This window comes from Colletes gigas, unplaced genomic scaffold, assembly GCF_013123115.1.
Source record: "Colletes gigas isolate AHSC1104 unplaced genomic scaffold, ASM1312311v1 Colletes_gigas_Sc00139, whole genome shotgun sequence".
Lineage (NCBI taxonomy): Eukaryota > Metazoa > Arthropoda > Insecta > Hymenoptera > Colletidae > Colletes > Colletes gigas.
In genome coordinates this window covers 16,618-38,742 of record NW_025106763.1, presented here as the reverse complement: position 1 = coordinate 38,742, position 22,125 = coordinate 16,618, and the positions used below count along the sequence as shown (strand labels likewise).

Genomic DNA, 22,125 nt, shown 5'->3' with positions numbered 1-22,125 from the left:
CGTAAACCATTGCTAGACATTCCTTCTCTGTTGCCGAATAATTCTTTTCAGGTTTGTTGAGGCTGCGTGACGCATATGCTATTGGTAAGTCCTTTCCTATTTCTCCCTGGCTAAGTACAGCTCCTATGGCGTATTCGGATGCGTCTGTAGTCACGATAAAAGGTTTGGTGAAATCCGGGTACTGTAATATAGGTTGTTGACAGAGTTCTTTACGTAGTTGGTTGAAGCTTTGATCTTGTTCTTCCGTCCATTTGAATTTAATGCCCTTTCCTAGTAAATTGATTAACGGTTTTGACTTCACGGTGAAATCTGGTATAAATCTTCTGTAGTATCCTGCTAAGCCCAAAAATTGTTGAATGTTTTTCTGCGTTTTCGGTGTGGGAAAGTCTTGCACAGCTTTCAATTTCCTTGGATCCGGTCTTACTCCCTTTTCGGAAATTATGTGTCCTAAATATGCAACTTCTTTGCGTAGAAATTCGCATTTGTTAGTTTGAAGGGTTAAGCCCTGTTCCCGAAGGCGGTTCAATAATTTTTTAACTTTGATGTTATGTTCTTGTAATGATGAAGCGTAAACGACAATGTCGTCCAGGTAAACGAAGAGGTCTGTTCCTTGTAGTCCGGTGAGAACTTGATCCATGAGGCGTTGAAATGTAGGTGGAGCGTTCTTTAATCCAAAAGGCATTCTTGAAAATTCGTAATGTCCATGCGGTGTGGTGAATGCAGTTTTTTGCTTGTCCTTTGAGTTCATTTCTATCTGGTGAAATCCACTGGCGAGATCGAAAACTGAAAAATATTTCGCTCCTCCTAATCGGTCCAAAATTTCTGTGATTTGTGGTAATGGATATTTATCGGAGATTGTCTTTTCATTTAATGCGCGAAAGTCTATTACCATACGCCAGCGTTTGTTTCCCTGCGAGTCAGCTTTCTTCGGTACGATCCATAAAGGTGAATTGTAGGGTGATTTTGACGGAGTAATTATGCCTTGTGATAATAATGCGCTAACCTGTTTTTGTATTTCGTCCTGATGTACAGGCGGATATCGATACTGTCTTGTATTTACTGGTATTTCATCTATGGTGTGAATCGAATGATTAAAATCGACTGCTTTTCCTAATTTGTCTCCAAGCAGGAAAAATCGGTCTGGAAATTCTTTTATTAAATCAATGACGGATGCTCGTTCCTCTCTGTTTAAATGGTTGGTATTTAGGGTATTTATGAGGTTTTCTATCCTATCTTCTTTTTTCCTGAATTTAATTGGGTGTTCTGCATACGAGCAGAGGTCTTCGTCCGATGTACTCAAAAAATCGTATGGTTCTATTGTCTGTGGTTCTATCTCTATGTCGAGGTCTTCGCTGCTGGTGTTCGTTGCTAGGACGTGACATTTTCCGCTATTATTGGTTACAGCTGCTTCTCCTATGTAGAGTTGATTGTGCGTTTTAATACGCGGTAAATATCCTTCTTTTACCGTCGGGTTTGCTATTTTTACCGCGATCTGTTGTATCGTGCGAGCTTCGAGCCGGTGTTTAGTTGACGATTGCGGTTTTAAGGATGAAAGTAAATTCTGATAGTTTGAAAAACGCAGTGGTTTAACAGGTTTGTCTTTTAGTACCATGGTTCCATGATAATATGAAATTTCGACTTCTTCCTGCATTAAAAATGGGCTTCCGATGAGTCCATCAGCGTCTATTGCAAGGGTTTTTACGACGTAGAAAAATGCGGGTGTGTCATGAATGTGCAATATTGTGGTACCTAACGTGCGAATTGGAGTTGTCGTTAATCCTATTATTTCTATCGACTCGCGAGAATTGATTATTGCTTTTGTTCCTAAAACCTTGAGAGGTACTAAATTGATAGCTGCACCACAATCAATTAAAAATGTTCCTTTTCCTGATTCCAATTCTGGGATTTTGGCTTCGAGACGTGGGGCAGGTGTTTCCTTGATGAGGAGTCGTTGTCGAAGTGTACTGTTTTTTGACGACGGTTTTCGTTTCCGCTCATCGTGTCGCCGGTACGGTGAGCGCGATTGTAGTTTAAAGACCCGTTTGATTCAGCCGACGAATCTCGCGAGTCGCGTCGATATTTAGGATGACGCGGATTCTTTCTACAAGATTTCCCGTCGTGTCCCGTGGTTTCGCAATGCCAGCAATATAATTCTGGTTCGCGGTATTTTCCGGAGTTTTTTAATATGGAATAATGATTTCCCTCATCCTTAGGGAAATCGTAAGTGCGCCTCGAAGGGGAAATCGAGGGGCTCCTTTGTCGCACGGACCATGCGGTCGCACGTGGCTGCTCTTCTCGATCCTCTTGAGGTTCGTATGTTCTGGCGTGCCGCCCTCGGTCATAACGACTTGGTGAGCCAGGGTACGACACTTGACTGTCGCGGTGGCGATAATCTTCGGTCTCACGATCCTTTCGTGACCACCTTGCAGGCGATTCGTTCCGGGGCATCTGTCTTCGATTCCTTAGTTTTCTGTCTATGTGCAGCACGGCGTCGTAAGCATCTTCAAGAGTTTGTATATCTCTGAAATGTGCCGACACCTTCCAAGAAATCCGATCCGGCAAGCCTTCGATGAAATTTTCCAAGACATCTTTTTCCATCTCCTTGATGAAATCTTCGGCGTTGTCCCGGTATTTTTCTCGAATGGCTCCGCGCGCGCAATAAACCAGATGGCTAGTCCTGTCGACGTACTGTCGCAGACTTTCACCTTCGCGGATACGTAAATTCGCGATGTCTACTTGGAAATACGACAAACTTTTACCCGGCGCAAATCTCTTTTTTAGATGTTTAATCAATTCGCTGATACTCGCGAATTTATGCTCTAAGGTGCACCTTCGTGCCGGACCTATGAGCTTAGTCAGAACAATCGCCAGATAATCGGCTTCCGAACCCTCAGGTATCAATGTTAAACCGTCCTCCACACTTTGTGCAAAACGCGACAAAGATGGAGTTTCTCCGTCGAAAGTCGGTATCGTCGATGTTACGTTCTGTAGGCACGTCTTCTGTGTCAAAAGTGACATTGAATTGGCGAGTGACAATGTCAAGTTCATGATATCGTTTGACGAAATATTAGCTTGTGAACTTGTCATTTTAATAATTTATTAATATTTAACTAGAGAAAACTAGTATATTTAAATCCAATTAACTATGTGTATTAACTAGCGAAAACTAGTATATTCTTGACAAAAGTTAACTGGTTGACTTAACTAGCGAAAACTAGTATATTGTCCAAATTCAATAAGAGAACTTTAACTTCTCAAGAAACCCAAAATTACGTAGCGATTCTAAAATAGTTAAATCCCACCGCTGTCACCAGTTTCTGTTACGAGCCAGGGCCGTGCAGCACGCGTGGCCTGCGAGTGCAAAAGAGAGTATGGAATATGGTATCAATGTGTTAGTGAGGTGCACGGACGAACCCGATGCAAGATCGGGGAGCCGCTAGGATAGTTGATAACGAGGACGAACCTGATGCGAAATCAGGGAGCCTCTAGGATGGAGTCACTTACGGACGAACCTGGTGCGAAACCAGGGAGCCGTAGGAGGGTGTAATGTCGTGAACGAACCCGATGCGTAATCGGGGAGTCACTAGGATGGTTAATAACGACGCAGACGAACCCAATGCGAAATTGGGGAGCTGCTAGGAGGTTGGAAGAAACGCAGACGAACTCGATGCGTAATCGAGGAGCTGCTGGGAGGTTGGATAAATCACAGACGAACCTGATGCGTAATCAGGGAGCTGTAGGATGCGGACGAACCTGGTGCGTAAGCAGGGAGCCGCTAGGATGGTATTAGATTGCGTGGACGAACTCAATGCGTAATCGAGGAGCCACTAGGTTGTAAGAATTTGTATTTGGATTAAGGAGATGTTAATTGACCTCGTAACTTCAATTATTAGATATAATATAACCCGAGCGGTAAGGTTATATTATTGTGGGAACGTTTAACTAACAATAATCGCTTTATATAATGATGGGTTAAAGAAGATAAGTAACTCTGATTTAATAATGAAACTAGATATATTCTTAACAAACAACTAGATACACGTGTCTTGTGTCAGTTATGTCGCGTTGTAAGAATGATTATAATTACCTAAGAATGATTTTTGCACGGTGTTGACGCACTGGCGATGCGGGGGTAAGTCGGTTGACAATAGAGGCCGTAATAGAATTTATACCGGTTCCCGGATTCTATATGGTTTAAAATTGATACGAAAGGGTACTGTAGCCCGATCTCACGAAATGCAACTGACTGTCAGAACCGTGGACAGCGTAACGAGACGTGATGTTGACTCTAAACGTAACTGTACGATTCTGATCCCCCGAGTAAGGAAACGAAGGGGTTTATATACCCAAAAATCTGTGGGGGAGGATTCGGATGCACGTTAGACATTACCATATTTGGTAATCTCCGAACTTCGTTAGTCACCGAGCAGCTGCATTTCGTGGGAACTGACTCTAAATTCCAAAGGGTAGATAAGTAGCAGGGCGTTTTCCTAATGCACGCATGTGGTATAGAAAAATTGGGGAACGAAACGTTCGGCATACGTAACACACCTATTAGTTCGTTCCTGATTCTGGCATTAAAAAATTATTCGTACCTTTGGCGATGTCTTTGTTTTCGGCTCTTGAATAGCAACTCCATCGATGCTTATGGTCAGCTCTACTTTTGGAGTTTTGGTCCCTTCGCTCTTCCGTAATTGTTGATTGAATTTTAGCTTGCAAATCGCCTCCTTCACCACCTCGATGCCCTTTGGCTGATCCACTTCCGTGCTGCCCAAGTACTGAAACATTTTGCGTATAAATTATATTATAATAACAATTCAAAGTACACATAGTCGACAACTGATAAGAAAAACAAGATGAGGGTATCCGAACGAAGGAAATAAATATTAATTAATTCGTAAGAGGACGCATACAAAGGTTTCAAGCATCGTTCGAACACTATTTCTATAATTTTTACAATTTTATTATTCCCTGAAATTTTTAAACTAATTGAAACATTCAACATGAATTTTGACTTTTTCATCCCACGATTCGTGTCAAATCAGATCAATTTTCTCAACTTTAAGGTTATACAAAGTATTTCTTCTTCTACATTTATCAACGAAACTTTAATTTTTTAAATCTTAGCTTTAATTCCGTATTTATCACGATTTAAAGAGATTCGTACAAGAATCAGATTTTGTATAAAAAAAACCAAAATGAAAATTCGCTTTTCAAAAAGATCTGTATTTCATTGTTCTGCTCGGTAAATAGTGTCTTTTTATACGTATAGAACTAGATACATATGTATATTTCATAAATATTTATACAAATTTAATTAAATTACAGTATGCATAAAATATTGAAGATCCATACGATAATTCGAGTCTAATTCTTATGCAGAATGATTCTAGAAACTGGGATAAGTTGTCTTTTTCTAAATGAAGACTTTTTTAGTTTATGTAAATCGATTCTTCTCATCTTTCTGCATGAAAAAGTGTTGAGTCATAACCATTGGAAATGCAATGTTTCGCGAGATATTTCGTATTTCATGTTACGATATTACTTTGCCACAGCGGGTGTTCAAATGTCCCGCCATGAACGTTTTAAACATTTTATTACGCGCTTTCTAACATTTTTTTATTGTATTCTTTAGTTGTGTAGCGGCAATAAAAGTAGAAATAGTTTTAATTTTATCTCTTATGTTATAAATACACTTTATCTTTGCTGTCTTACTGATTTTGTAAATTATGTTCTTTTTCATTATCACAAAAAATAAAAAATTGGGAAAAATATGAAACTTAATGCGCCATAACCTGTTGATTAATTTAATCAATTGTCAGCTAAAAAAACCCTGTTTCATGAAAAATATTTGTTGAAAAAATCATTTAATCGAAAATAATGATTTCATCTATGACTTGGAGATATTTTCATTTGCACCATTTTATTGCCCATAATCATACATTTCTTACATTTAAAATATTTATCTGTTTTTATTAGTTTCCGAGATACTTGAGGAAATGTGTTTTCCAACACCAAAATTCGGAGTGAAAAACAGTTCCTGAATATGAATATCAATATTATTATATTATTTATGAATATAAATAGCTAATATTTTTCAATGCTTTGTCGGTATACTAATTTTTATACAAATTGGAGTATGACACTTGGGTGATGTCTCTCGTCTTACAGATTTTAAATATAATTTCATTAAAAAAATTTCAATGGGAGATTCTACAGGCCAAATTAAGACGAAAATAAAGAATAACCATTTCTTGACTAAGGCTTCATTAAAAAGTTATTAAAAAATTCAATTAAAAATATTCAAATCATTCTGGAAAAATTATTTTCGATTGCGGGGGTTAATTGCAATAATTTTCGGTGAATAGACCTACCCCAGAAATCCTACCCACTTTCGAGAAAAAAATTTGGGAAGGTGAGAAATTTTTCGACAAAATCAAAACACATCAAATCGCCCTGAAAAAATTATTTTTATATACAGGCGTCAATTACAATCATTTTGTATGCATAGACATACCTTCAAAATCCTACCCACTTTCGAGAAAAAAATTCTTTACCGAAAATATAATCCGAAATGGTTCCCGAAATTTTATGCGAATTTTTGAAACATCATAACTCCTGAACGAATTGGGCGATTTTACTGTTTCAAAATGCAAACAACGCGTATTTTGGGGAGGAACACGTGGAAATTCCAAAAATATTCGAAAAATTGTGCTTTCACCGCGTAAAATGAGAAACACCCCATAAAAATCGTCCAATATTCAAACAGCCATAACTCCTACAATGGTAAAGGTATCTCATTTAAATTTTTTTCTTAATCAGAGCCCATGGATATCTACAATAAAGTATTAGACAACTTTTCTGTAGAGCGTCAAACAAATTTATTAAAAATGAAAAACAAATTTTTAACATAAATCGACAAGGGGGCTACGTGCTTAAATTTTTCGCGTGCAAAAAAAATTTCAAATCGTTTTGAAAAAATAAGGTTTAGTTGCGGGGGTCAATTGCAATCATTTTTGGCCAATACACGTACCCCAAAATCCTACGCACTTTCGAGAAAAAAATTTGGGAAGATATAAAACTTGTCGACAAAATTTTAAAATTTCAAATCGTTCTGGAAAAATTATTTTCGGTTGTGGGACACAATTACAACCATGTTTGGTGAATACACATACCCTTGAAATCCTACCCACATTCGAGAAAAAATTCGGGAATATATAAAACTTTTCGACAAAATTTAAAAATTTCAAATCATTCACGGAAAAATTATTTTTAGTTGAGGGGATCAATTACAATCATTTTGTATGAATAGACACACCCCCGAAATTTTACGTATTTTCGAGAAAAAAATTCGGAAAGATGTAAAACTTTTCGAAAAAATTAAAAAATTTCAAATCATTCACGGAAAAATTATTTTTAGTTGAGGGGGGTCAATTACAATCATTTTGTATGAATAGACACACCCCCGAAATTTTACGCATTTTCGAGAAAAAAATTCGGAAAGATGTAAAACTTTTCGAAAAAATTGAAAAATTTCAAATCGTTCTGGAAAAATTATTTTCGGTTGCGGGGGGTCAATTGCAATAATTTTCGGTGAATAGACCTACCCCCGAAATCCTACCTACTTTTTAGAAAAAAATTCAGTAATGGCGGAACTTTAAACGTTAATAACTTTTTAACGAAGCCTCGATCAACAAATTTGATATTCTTGATTTCCGTGTTATTTTGGCCTCTAGAATCTCCCATTAAAATTTTTCCCAGGATGGCTGAACATCCTGTATAATATCTCGTAGACTTTGAGATTTTATTTAGTGAAACAGACAAATGTAATACAACTATGAAGATTTCATGCGTTCTAAATTATTTTACCGTAGAATACAGTTCAGAAAACATATTAAGTATCATTACGATCAACATTACTAGCTTTTGTTACAAACTTTCTAAATCAGTAAACGAATAAAATAAAAATGATTAAATAAATATTTGTTTATATGTATACAAAAATAGCAAAGCCTTTATTCATATAATTAGAACTGTTATGTGTATTTATTGTTATTAACAATTTTCTTATTTTCGTCTAATCATTATCGTCATTTTACTTTCATTACTCATTTTGAAACTATTAGTGCCTTGTATCATTATTATGTTTTAAAATTCATCTTTTCAAACCTAGTCAGGTATTTGATTATACAAGTAGCTTGAATATTTGATCAAGTTTGCGTAACAATAATGTAACAAGTTAAAAACTTATATGTTAATTATAAGAATTATACTTGTATTACGTATAAAGGTTTTTACACAAAACCGTCTTATTCTGAATTAAAACTTGACAATTTTAAATCATTCTTTAACTTTTACTAATTTACCAGAAAATTTTCACTAATATCAAACCACCCGAAGTTATTTAAATGAATAGATATTTTTTGTTTTAATTTCTAGAATTATCATGATTAATCTTAACTTTATGTAAGCTTACCCAAATCTCATCGGCTTTATTATTAAAATATAATACTACAATTAAGTAAGAATACTTAAGTTTTTTTCAAGTATTGAAATGGTCACCGATGCTTGCAGTCTTTTCTCAAATACTTGAACAGTACTATTTGGAATGCTATACAATCAAAAGTACACCGTCAAACTATTGAACATTCTTATTTTTTACATTAAAATTTATGAAAATGTCGAGGACGTTCCTCAACTTGAGAAACAGACATGGCAGTCAACGTGTTAAACAAGCCAACACAAATCTAGGATAACGATGTTGAGGAATTCATATTCGCGCGGCAACAAGCACGCAACCAAGTGGCGCCACCTTTTTCTTCTTCACCACTTTTTCGCACGTGGCGTTCTGTAGCCACAAAGAATATGATATCAGTTCGTGTAGTTACTGCGTGAACACTTCTACGTTCCTAGAAGGAGCATATTCTTTATATTTTCTACAAACGATTGGCATAAATTGCGTCTCTCTGTTTCATTGTCGATCCCACCTTTTTCCTTTCATTCGTCGGCACATGATCATGAACTATTGCTCCATAATAATTACACGAACAGCGAAGAGACGATGCGTGTCATGGCACCGAGATCAATGGTCAAGGCAGACACTAACGTCCATCGGATGAACGCGATACATGCAATTAGTATTTTGATACATTGATCGATTCAACCGTCCTATCTTTGGTATTTATAGCCATGTCACAGAATGCAGTTCAGTTTTCTAAATTTAGTTCGAATCGCGATAAACGAATCGCTAACCTTGTAGCGTGAAGGTTTTCAAATTTTTTTCGAACGCATTCTTCTTATCCGAGAAAAAGAAAATTTTCTGCGACCAAAGTAAGCGATTTAAATGATGCAAGAAAGGTATACTTATAAAGAATAAATAAACAGTTGGAACATGCGCAACGAGGTTGAATAAAGAAAACCTGATCTTTTAATGTTTCTTTGATTAAGTACATATCTGTATGAAAAAACGTGGTCAAATTATATTTTTTTTACACAAGTGACTCGAACATTACATATAGTATTGTTCTGCTTACTTTGGCTTCTTGGATTGTTAATATCTTGTATTAAAAAAAAACTGTGTCATCACTGCTCTAAAAGATACAGGATGTTCGGCCATCCCTGGGAAAAATTTTAATGGGAGATTCTAGAGGCCAAAATAAGACGAAAATTAAGAATATCAATTTGTTGATGAAGGCTTCGTTAAAAAGTTATTAACGTTTAAAGTTCCGCCATTACTGAATTTTTTTCTAAAAAGTGGGTAGGATTTCGGGGGTAGGTCTATTCACCGAAAATTATTGTAATTAACCCCCGTAATCGAAAACAATTTTTTCCAGAAGGTTTTTGAAATTTTTCAATTTTTTTCGAAAAGTTTTACATCTTCCCGAATTTTTTTCTAAAAAGGGGGTAGGATTTCGGGGGTAGGTCTATTCACCGAAAATTATTGCAATTAACCCCCGTAACCGAAATAATTTTCCAGGACGATTTGAAATTTTTTAATTTTGTCGAAAAGTTTCACATTTTCCCGAATTTTTTACTTGAAAGTGGGTAGGATTTCGAAGGTATGTCTATTCACCGAAAATTATTGTAATTGACCCCCTGAACCGAAAATAATTTTTCCAGAAGGATTTGAAATTTTTCAATTTTTTTCGAAAAGTTTTACATCTTCCCGAATTTCATTTCAATACTTGAAAAAACTTAAGTATTCTTACTTAATATAGTATTATATTTTAATAATAAAGCAGATGAGATTTGGGTAAGCTTACATAAAGTTAAGATTAATCATGATAATTCTAGAAATTAAAACAAAAAATATCTATTCATTAATAACTTCGGGTGGTTTGATATAGTGAAAGTTTCCTGGTAAATTAGTAAAAGTTAAAGAACGATTTAAAATTGTCAAGTTTTAATTTAGAATAAGACGATTTTGTGTAAAAAACCTTTATACGTAATACAAGTATAATCTTATAATTACATATAAGTTTTTAACTTGTTCCCATTATTGTTACTCAAACTTGATCAAATATTCAAGCTGCTGTATATCAAATACCTGACTAGGTTTGAGATGAATTTTAAAACATAATAATGATACAAGGTACTATAGTTTCAAAATGAGTAATGAAAGTAAAATGACGATAATGATTAGACGAAAATAAGAAAATTGTTAATAACAATAAATACACATAACAATTCTAATTATATGAATAATGGCTTTGCTATTTTGTATACATATAAACAATATTTATTTAATCATTTTTATTTTATTCGTTTACTGATTTTAGAAAGTTTGTAACAAAAGCTTGTAATGTTGATCGTAATGATACTTAATTGTTTTCTGAACTGTATTCTACGTTAAAATAATTAGAACGCATGAAATCTTCATAGTTGTATTACATTTGTCTGTTTCACTAAATAAAATCTCAAAGTCTACGAGATATTATACAGGATGTTCAGCCATCCTGGGAAAAATTTTAATGGGAGATTCTAGAGGCCAAAATAAGACGAAAATCAAGAATATAAATTTGTTGATTGAGGCTTCGTTAAAAAGTTATTAAAGTTTAAAGTTCCGGCCGTACTGAATTTTTTTCTAAAAAGTGGGTAGGTTTTCGGGGGTTGGTCTATTCACCAAAAATGATTGTAATTGACCCCTCAACCGAAAATAATTTTCCAAAACGATTTGAAATTTTTCAATTTTTTCGAAAAGTTTTACATCTTCCCGAATTTTTTTCTCGAAAGTGCGTAAAATTTCGGGGGTGTGTCTATTCGTACAAAATGATTGTAATTGATCCCCTCAACTAAAAATAATTTTTCCGTGAATGATTTGAAATTTTTAAATTTTGTCGAAAAGTTTTATATATTCCCGAATTTTTTTCTCGAATGTGGATAGGATTTCAAGGGTATGTGTATTCACCAAACATGGTTGTAATTGTGTCCCACAACAGAAAATAATTTTTCCAGAACGATTTGAAATTTTAAAATTTTGTCGAAAGTTTACATCTTCCCGAATTTTTTTCTCGAAAGTGCGTAAAATTTCGGGGGTGTGTCTATTCGTACAAAATGATTGTAATTGATCCCCTCAACTAAAAATAATTTTTCCGTGAATGATTTGAAATTTTTAAATTTTGTCGAAAAGTTTTATATATTCCCGAATTTTTTTCTCGAATGTGGATAGGATTTCAAGGGTATGTGTAATTCACCAAACATGGTTGTAATTGTGTCCCACAACAGAAAATAATTTTTCCAGAACGATTTGAAATTTTAAAATTTGTCGAAAAGTTGTATATCTTCCAAATTTTTTCTCGAAAGTGCGTAGGATTTTGGGGGGTACGTGTATTGGCCAAAAATGATTGCAATTGTCCCCCGCAACTAAACCTATTTTTTTCAAAACGATTTGAAATTTTTTTTTGCTCGCGAAAAATTTAAGCACGTAGCCCCCTTGTCGGTTTATGTTAAAAATTTGTTTTTCATTTTTATAAATTTGTTTGACGCTTTACAGAAAAGTTGTCTAATACTTTATTGTAGATATCCATGGGCTCTGATTAAGAAAAAAATTTAAATGAGATACCTTTACCATTGTAGGAGTTATGGCTGTTTGAATATTGGACGATTTTTATGGGGGTGTTTCTCATTTTACGCGGTGAAGGCACAATTTTTCGAATATTTTTGGAATTTCCACGTGTTCCTCCCCAAAATACGCGTTGTTTGCACTTTGAAACAGTAAAATCGCCCAATTCGTTCAGGAGTTATGATGTTTCAAAAATTCGCATAAAATTTCGGGAACCATTTCGGATTATATTTTCGGTAAAGAATTTTTTTCTCGAAAGTGGGTAGGATTTTGAAGGTATGTCTATGCATACAAAATGATTGTAATTGACGCCTGTATATAAAATAATTTTTCAGGACGATTTGATGTTTTTTGATTTTGTCGAAAAATTTGAGTCCAAAGTGAAATTTGTGAGCACACTGTAGAACGGTTTGAATTATGTCTGGGGTTAAGTTTGATTCACGTTTTAGAATGTGACGAATATACGTATTATACCGGCACAAGCAGAAAAAGCGACAGTGAACGTTTCATGCGACGATGGCCAATCCGTTCCGCTCGGCGGAATAGTGTGAAATCACCTCGGTCGCGAAATTTCAAGGTGGCAACGAACTTTTCGAGCATTCCAACGTTGACCGTCGTGTATTTATATTCCGAAAGAGGCACGTGTGTACGTGTCGACGACGATTCGTCCAGGGAAATGAAAGGCAGACGCCGAACACCGTAAGCGGATTATGCAACTTTTTCGAGCGACAGAAGGCGAACTAGCAGACGCAGATGATAAATAGAAGACGAAGCTCTAAACGTAGACAATTTCCAGGGATCATTCCACGCCGAATATCGTATTTTTTAAGTAACATTTCCGATTTCAAAACCTGCTGTCTACGGACCCAGGGAGGACAGTAGACAAAAATGTTTCCTACATTGAATAAAATTTTAAACAAAAAATAATACACTCTGACATCTCCTTATACCCCTTATTATATTTGGATATATTTTAGAAATATTTAAAAAAAAAGTATAAACAAAAGTGTTGAAAATCCTGCGAAATATCTACGCGCCTGCGCATGAGGTATGAGTGCGCTAACTCTTTTGTTTACCAAGCGAATGTATGTTCATTTTATTATCCCAACAAAAAGCCTCAAATTGGGGTAAAGAGAGCTTGAAATACAAATAGCATTTAAGACTAAAAATTATACACTTTATTATACTTCGTCGCAAGTAACTTTTTAAACAAAAACAAAACGAAAGAGAATTTTCACATAAAAATATAGAATTTTTAATTATTTCTGTTTAGGTTTGTTTACATTATTTTTGAGAGACAATTTTCACAAAAGAACAAAACTTTTAATTAATTGAGCTACACAGGTTATACGTGTCCACTATTTACACTTTAGATATTTAAAACAATTTATATTTGAAATTGATTCGCCATAATGTTTCCTTTCTCTATAATTTCTTATTAGTTACACTTCTCTCCAGTTGTTTTCCAAGAGATGCGACGGTGCAGTGAGTAAGGTGCTTGACTGTTGGTACGCTGCAACCTTTTTGACGCAGGTTCGCGCCCCGTTCAAAGCACATCTTTTTTTTATTTATTAATCATATATTTTTTCAATTTTCAACTATATAACAATGAAAATCTATTTAAAATATTTAAAAATATACACAGAAACAATTATGGAGCAGTTTCTATTCCCATCGTTTCTCTAGCTGTGCATTCGTTTAAAAATCTCATACCTTTAATAACTCTGAATAGTGGAAGCAGATTTTTTCAATAAAAAGAACATAAGCAGTCCTTTGCATATAATTATGAATTGTTTTTGTGTATATTTAAGGTGATAAAATTTTTAAATATTTTTAATAGATTTTCATTGTTATATAGTTGAAAATGAAAAAATATAATTAATAAACATAAAAAAAGATGTGTTTTAAACGGGGCGCGAACCAGCGTCAAAATTATCCGCGCGTAACAACAGTCAAGCACCTTACTCACTGCGCCATCGCAACTTCTTGGAAATTCCTGCTGGTATTTCTAAATATACCGCACACAGCACCTTTAATTGGTGACTTATTTTTGTTTTTTTGTTCTAAACACCGTTCAATTCAACATAACATTGTTTAAAACCATAGAATATAGTTATCCATTAAAGAAATACAAAAATTCAAAGTATGAGAGATGCTTTTCACGCGAAAAACGTCGAAAAAATCGGTTTTTGATTTTGCTATACGGCGCGCCCTACCAAAAAATCTGAAAAAATTCAGGGAGAGAACCAATGACAATACGCATTTACAGTAATTATAGAAATCTAGTGTCTCGAAAGCTTCGATACGAAATCGGTATTTTTCTGCGTTTTTAATTTTTCACGCCTAGGATTTGGAATCGAAAAATCTGAAAACAATTCAGGGAGATAACCAATGACAATACGCATTTACAGTAATTATATAGATCTAGTGTCTCGAAAGCTTCAATACGAAATCGGTATTTTTCTGCGTTTTTAATTTTTCACGCCTAGGATTTGGAATCAAAAAATCTGAAAAAATCAGGGAGAGAACCAATGACAATATGCATTTACAGTAATTATAGAAATCTAGTGTCTCGAAAGCTTCGATACGAAATCGGTATTTTTCTGCGTTTTTAATTTTTCACGCCTAGGATTTGGAATCAAAAAATCTGAAAAAATTCAGGGAGATAACCAAGACAATAAGCATTTACAGTAATTATATAAATCTAGTGTCTCGAAAGCTTCAATACGAAATCGGTATTTTCTGCGTTTTTAATTTTTCACGCCAGGATTTGGAATCGAAAAATCGGAAAAATTTTCAAACACGTATCTCAATAACCACAATGCACCAGATTTTTTTCATAATTTTGTACTCGATTAAATAGGGGAAATAGCACAAATTCGTTAATCCGAGTTTTCTCTCAATAACTACCCCTTCCAAACAAGATAGAGGGTTAAAATTTGGCACAGAACGTTTTTTCTTGATGCTCTATCGATGGATCCATCGTATGTCACATTTCGTTCAAGGGCACATTTGACCCCCTTATTCAGTTATACCCTTTGCGAAAATGGTTAAATCATGTGGGTCACAATATGTTTGTTTGCATGAGGATATCCATTTTTTACTTTTAAATTTACTTTCTTTTGGACATATTATTAGTGATGGGATAAAATTTCCCGTAGATATACAGGGTGTATTTATTATTGTCATCTACAAAAATTTGGAAAACAGTTTATTGTCATAACGAACTTATGGGTTTGGGTTGGTGTATTTAAAATATATTCTAGCTACTGGGACGAACTATAATTCTGTTCTCTATTAAAATTAGAAATAAATTATATAGGAAAATGTTGCATTCTTTAACATATTTTACCATACGATTGTACATTTTAGTATACAAGAACACAAGAAGTAATGGTTAAATGAAAAAATATAAGGATTTTACATGGTCACTTGTTTTACCAGATTTGAATTCTATTGAAAATCTCTGAGTAACACTTGCACGAAATGTTTATGGTAATTGAGAACAGCAGAATTCTGTTCGTTAATTATGGAAGGCGGTGAATGAAGCGTGGGTGTCTATTCAAGTAGAAATTCCTTAAAGCTAGATCTGATTAATACCAAATCGTATGTTCGACGTTATTCGAAACAATAGTATTTCTACAAAGTACAAGTTATTAATTTTGAATTTACGTACTTCAAAAAGTGTGGCATTATAGAAACTTTGTATTTTGTTTATAGTTAAAATATATCTTTTCATGTTTTTCTTTAAATAAATTTCTTAATATAACCAAATATTTGTTCTGTTTAATTAAACCGGAAATCATATCAAACACTAACTTATCGTGAAGGTGTAATAAATACAAGACTTTATCGGGAAATCCGGTAACTTTATGAAAATTTCGATCAGTGCATGTCTTGAACAGAAAAATTACAAGCTTTCTTATCTAAATTGCTGAAAACTTTCAAATACCGATTGAAGAACTTTGTTAAGACAGAGTTGAGATCCAAAATTTCCCAATAATATAGTGCTGGACACAAGTATTGGCACAGCATGGTTGTGGTGGTACAAATGCTTATAACTACTGAACAAAGGGTATAGACGAATAAGGGGGTCAAATGTGACCCCAAACCGAATTGAACGAACGATGGGTCATTCGATAGCTTATCCAAAAAAAACCCTGCGTGCCAATTTTTAACTTGAAATCTCGACCGTGGGGGGTAGTAATGCGGGTGAAAACGAAAATCATGTTTTTCTACAATTTCTCTTGACCTACTGAGTAAAAAAATGTAAAAAAATTCAGAGACATTTTGGGTACCGGGGCACATATTTTGGGAGATTTTCAGATTTTTTGATCGAAGAACCAGGTAGTAAAAAATAAAAAACCGCAAAAAATGCCGAAAAATATCGATTACGTATGAAGGAGGTCCGGAACTACTTTTATACTTTTACAGTAAACAGGTATTGCTATTACTATCATTCTCAATTTTTTCAGATTTTTCATTTTGGTGCGTCGCAGTGAAAAAAAATAAAAACCGATTTTTTCCTCGTTTTCTGCGTATTAGAGTAACTTACACGTTGAATTCTTATGCATTCTTCAATATATGAGTGTTTTGTAGACTGTTTAATGTTTCTACACTAAGCAGAATTACATAACAATTGAAACAAATAAAATAAAGCCAGCCATTGGGCGCATATATCCTAAAAAATCAAAGATATTTTCAGGTTAAAATATTTGTAAAATACTTTTAGAACATTTATAAATAAATATAAAGCATTGTTACATAGTTAGAATTTGAAAAAAAAATAATGAAGAAAAAAAAATACTAAGTCCAGAAGGGAGACTCGAACCTATGATAAAAAAAGCTTCCAGCGGTTCCACAGTCGGACACTCTAAACGCTGCGCCATCGACACCGTTGTGAAAATAGAAATAAATGTGATGAAATAATAATGAGTTGTTTAGAATTGTTTAGAACGAACCAAAACACAATCCGAGCAATTAGAACGTAAGTGACACGTAAATTAAATAAAATAATTTTAATTTTAATAAAGAGTCATCGCCGTCATTGGAGTGGCCCTTGTTTCCTACATTCTACGGTACAGATCCTATAATCATTTCCTGTTCAATCTAAATTCTATCGAAGATGTAGGCCTAGCCAAGGATAAGAAGACTCGTTGATCTTGAAACCAAAAATTTGCTAAAATTGAAATTGAAAGAGTCTCGGAGGACTCTGATATTGTAATTCTTGTAAGCTTATTCTCGTCGTGTAGAGCGATATACGCAAGTTTCGTCTTGTGTGGTGCATTATATTAAGTAAGTCAGAATTTTTAGCACTGGTTGAAAAACATTCATTACCTAATGTTTCATATTGGGAACAATGAGGTTACGGGAGAACAATTTTATTCACTGATCAATTATTGTACAATATACAGGGTGTTCGGCCATCCCTGGGAAAAATTTTAATGGGAGATTCTAGAGGCCAAAATAAGACGAAAATCAAGAATATAAATTTGTTGATTGAGGCTTCGTTAAAAAGTTATTAACGTTTAATGTTCCGGCCGTACTGAATTATTTTCTAGAAAGTGGTTAGGATTTCGGGGGTAGGTCTAATGACCAAAACTGCTTGTAATTGGCCCCTGCAATTTAATATAATTTTTTTAATATGAATTTGAACTTTTTAATTTCGTCCAAAAATTTCAGTACCTTCTTGAATTTTTTTCTCGAAAGTGGGTAGGATTTCAGGGGTATGTGTATTCACCAAAAATTATTGCAATTGACCCCCGCAACCGAAAATAATTTTTCCAGAAGGATTTGAAATTTTTTTAATTTTTTCTAAAAATTTCATACCTTCTCGAATTTTTTCTCGAAAGTGGGTAGGATTTCGAGGGTATGTCTATTGACCAAAAATGCTTGTAATTGACACCTATGACTAAATATAATTTTTTTAGTATGATTTGAAATTTTTTAATTGAATTCTTTAATAACTTTTTAATGAAGACTCGGTCAAGAAATTGATATTCTTGATTTTCGACTCATTTTGGCCTTCAGAATCTCCCATTAAAATTTTTCCCAGGGATGGCCGAACACCCTTTATATTGTCTTTATTATGTAAATGGAAGCTATACCTTTACTAGTTCTGTATACGAGGTCTCTATGTTGACTAACTAGTCTTATCGATACATACACAGAAGAGACATAGAAATGCAACGCTGTTCACTTTATGCTGGAACCTACTCTTATCTCAATCTCTGTTCCTAGAACATGTATCTACGCATACAGGATGTGGGAGTTCATACTTCAAAGATTGATTTTTATATGGCGCTTACTGCATATGAAATTCAACATTTAAGAACTCTTATTTTACTCTAATACTTGCGCAATCAGGTAAAATAAAATATTTATCTATATTTGCTTTATGTGTGTTTTAAGCGCATACAATCTGCAGAACATTAATCATACTGTATCTCGGATAAATACCATAAACGTTAATAACAGAAATGAAAAGATAAGTACCGGAAACGATTCTTTTATCAATTTATGTGTCTCGTATCTTTTCATTATTAAATACTGTAACTGAATTACGTTGAATAAAAATTTGTTCTGCCTCTAATTACTCGATCACCTAGTTCATAATATTATGAACGCTTCAAAAATTGTTCGAGATGTTTCTAATCTCAGTAAACGAGTAACTTTTTTAATATCGCATATTCTTGTTTCTTTTATCTTACTTTCAACGTAAATTATTTTGTCGTTACATTGTCACTATCGAGATGAATTATTATTATACAATATATACAAATAAATATGTAGGTTAGATTGCAATATTAAGAGTAACTAGTACAATAGTGAGATACCGCCAGAGGCAGCTTTTGAATATAATTTAGAAGTTGCTACACAAACTCAAACAGTTACAAACAAGATAATACAGACGCAGATCAAAATAAGAATGAAATCTAAGAATAAGAATGTTCAACAAGGTGTTGGTAAATATGTGCGAGACATGGCGAAACGTTGAAAGCAAACAAGATAAGGATGGAATACGCATATTTCATTGTAATTCTCTTAATAATGCTTCGTTAAGAATCAGAATAATAATTTAAGAACTAACTGCGTACAATGCAACAAACTATTCGTAGACTAAACTTGAAGTGTTTGTGTAACTACAAACAATCTAATTTTGCCTGAAAAAATGAAACTTGGGATATGTACATATGTATGTGCGTAGAATTAAAAAGATGGGAAAGGTTGAGGTTATTCAAGTAAATGACGAGGCAGAGAGTGAGTTTCCAAAGCGAGGCAGTGGTCAAAGTTCAAATGTGAGTCAGGGTAAACGATAAAATTACCAAGAGAAGGAATTTGGAATGTTTTATAGTCTTATATAAACAGGATATCAACTGTTGATATGTGCGTAAACACGGTGATGCATACAACAATTTTTGCTATATTCCTAGCAAACGTTCACCGATCGGGGTGAGTTATACGTCATTCGATTCGTCTAATTCAATACATTATTGATATGCGTTTCATTATCTGCGGAAATTCGTTATTTTTTATAAACTTGTCGTAAAGTTACAGTAAAAAAAGTAAGGTTAAGTATATTTTGACAAGTCCACAGGTGGAAACAAGTGACTGTCGTTACTCTGTTCAAAATGCTAGGTAGTCAAATGCTAATTTGTTAAACATTTATCGAATGAAATTTCTACTATTTCTGCTAATATTTCATCGAATAAATCACCATTTTTCTATTAGGTACATTTACTAAATACATAATGGCTCAGGCATTCGATGAAGTTACTCTTCTTAAAAATATAAAATATCGATAGCATTATATGTTATAAAAAAGATTAAAAAATGTGTAGCATGCCTCCAAGTGGTTTCAATTTAATTCGTGTAAGCATCGGTAATGGGATCTTCAAAACCGACGCTGTGATTAATTTTCAAGCGACCTCTGTGATATTTTCTATGACAAAATGTTGATTCATCGATCTCGACAATCTACTCTACTCTTCCAATTGCTGAGCAGTATTTTTATTTAATTTTAGTTATATAATAATATGACATTACTCGTAATTATATGTTAGTATATATGTTAATTTTAAAACATCTATAGCTGAGTTTGTTTTTAGAAAACCACGTTCTTTGCTTTGCAAATATCTTTATATTACGATGTCTTCTACGTTTAGTTTGATCGACAGATCCTGGAATAGTTATCCTGCATTGCCAATTTTCATAACATTTCCACGTTGCAGATAGTACAAGAAACAGAAGAAAAGCAGAAATTGTTTCAGTAATCATTTGTTTCAACTGTCATTTCTGATTTTCTTCTGTTTCTTGTACTTTGTGAATTTTGTTCAACCGTGCTATAAAAATGACCGAATTAGTAGTTCCAGAAGCGTGGACCTTATTTAAATTGTACGAATTTTGTAAAAATAAAGAAGCTTTATTAAAATTTTTGCAAGATAAAAAGTTGATTGCCAAAAATCTTAATTGTCCACTGTGTGGAAAGACCCTGTGGTAGACCCTAGATCTGGGTTAGGTCTGGTTTAGGTCTGGGTTAGGTCTGGATTAGTTAATAATCCAAATTATCTTAACCCTTTGCACTCCTATGTCGAGTGTGATTCGACATCAATTTTGATCTCAGGAGCACCTTCGTCAAGTCTCACTCGATATTCTTTCAAGTCCAAACCAAACAGATATCATACACTTGGAAATTACAAAATACAACAACAGTGTAAATAAAACACTTATTTTAACAGGTAAATTTCAAATAAAACACTTAAAAGCATTGTTCGTCAAGTCCCATTCGACATTTTTTCGAGTCCAAACCAAATCATATACTTGGAAATTACAAAATACAACAACAGTGTAAATGAGACCTAACCCAGACCTAACCCAGACCTAACCCAGATCTAATCCAGACCTAACCCACACCTAACCCAGACATAACCCAGACCTAACCCAGACCTATTGATAAATTGCAGTTTCTCAATAAGCTAAAGTAGTACTTGTTATTCGAATCTTTATGCAGTGATACTTGTTCTAACAAGTTGTTTATTTTATTTCTGCGCCCTAAATTCATAATATTATAACATAATATTAAACATTAATTTTAAACAAATTTCTTTACACATTAGTTAGTCTTTCACAATGCAGTCATTTTAACTGCTTTTGGGCAATATAGGTATATACTAAGTTTCAGTCTTTCTAGTGTTAATTGTCCACAGTGTGGAAACGTAATGAAATTAGACAATGAAAATTGGCGTTGTAGAAAAACAATTGCAGCATCTCTTAGTGCTTGCAAACGAAAACGAACTTGTGATGTAAAAATATGTGTAAAACGTGGAACGTGGTTTTCAAAAATAAAGCTTTCTTATGAAATGGTATTAAAATTAACTTACACGTTAGTCCATAATTTTGATCAATATCAGATTGTACGAGAATTACAATTGAATAAAAATACTGTTTCTCGATGGAATTATTTTGTAAAACAAGTTATGACTGATTGGCTACAACATTCGTGCGAAGTACTTGGCGGACCAGGCAAAATAGTAGAAATAGACGAATCTAAGTTCGGACGAAGAAAATATCACAGAGGTCATCGTGTAGAGGGACAATGGGTTTTTGGAGGAATAGAAAGAGGAAGTGGAAAAATATTCCTGGTGCCTGTTGAAAGTAGGGACACAGAGTCCCTGCTTTCAATAATTAAACAATGGGTGTTGCCTGGCACAACAATTATTTCAGATTGTTGGAAAGCCTATAACATCTTAGAGAAAGAGGGGTGCAAACATCTTACCGTAAATCACAGCTTACATTTCAAAGACCCAGAAACAGGCGCTCGTACAAATATGATAGAAACTATGTGTAGGCATAGTAAACACTTTTTGCCTGAATATTGTCGGTTAGTATTTGTAATTTTGCACGTTTTTTAATATTTTCTGTAACATACAATACCATCAAATTTTCTATTTTTAGCAAAAAAGATAATTTCATTGGGTATTTAAGCCACTATGTATTTTACAAATTTTCCAAGCAAGGAAAGGATGTATTTAACCAGCTATAGAAAACCAAACTATACCAGACCT

At 34.0% G+C, this 22,125-nt stretch overlaps 1 protein-coding gene across 1 annotated transcript; it reads right to left on the bottom strand.

Moving 5' to 3' along the window:
• Positions 1-1,869: 1,869 nt before the first annotated feature.
• LOC122404261 lies at positions 1,870-4,774 on the bottom strand. The gene is made up of 2 exons (XM_043408199.1): positions 4,596-4,774; positions 1,870-2,732 (listed from the first exon to the last, which is right to left on the bottom strand). Exon 2 carries the CDS (start codon positions 2,596-2,598, stop codon positions 1,870-1,872), a length of 729 nt encoding a protein of 242 aa, XP_043264134.1. The 5' UTR covers positions 2,599-2,732; positions 4,596-4,774.
• Positions 4,775-22,125: the final 17,351 nt, after the last annotated feature.

What these genes read in the sequence shown, in the direction of transcription:
- LOC122404261 (XM_043408199.1), bottom strand. Translation starts at nt 2,598, where the DNA reads ATGGAAAAAGATGTCTTGGAAAATTTCATCGAAGGCTTGCCGGATCGG.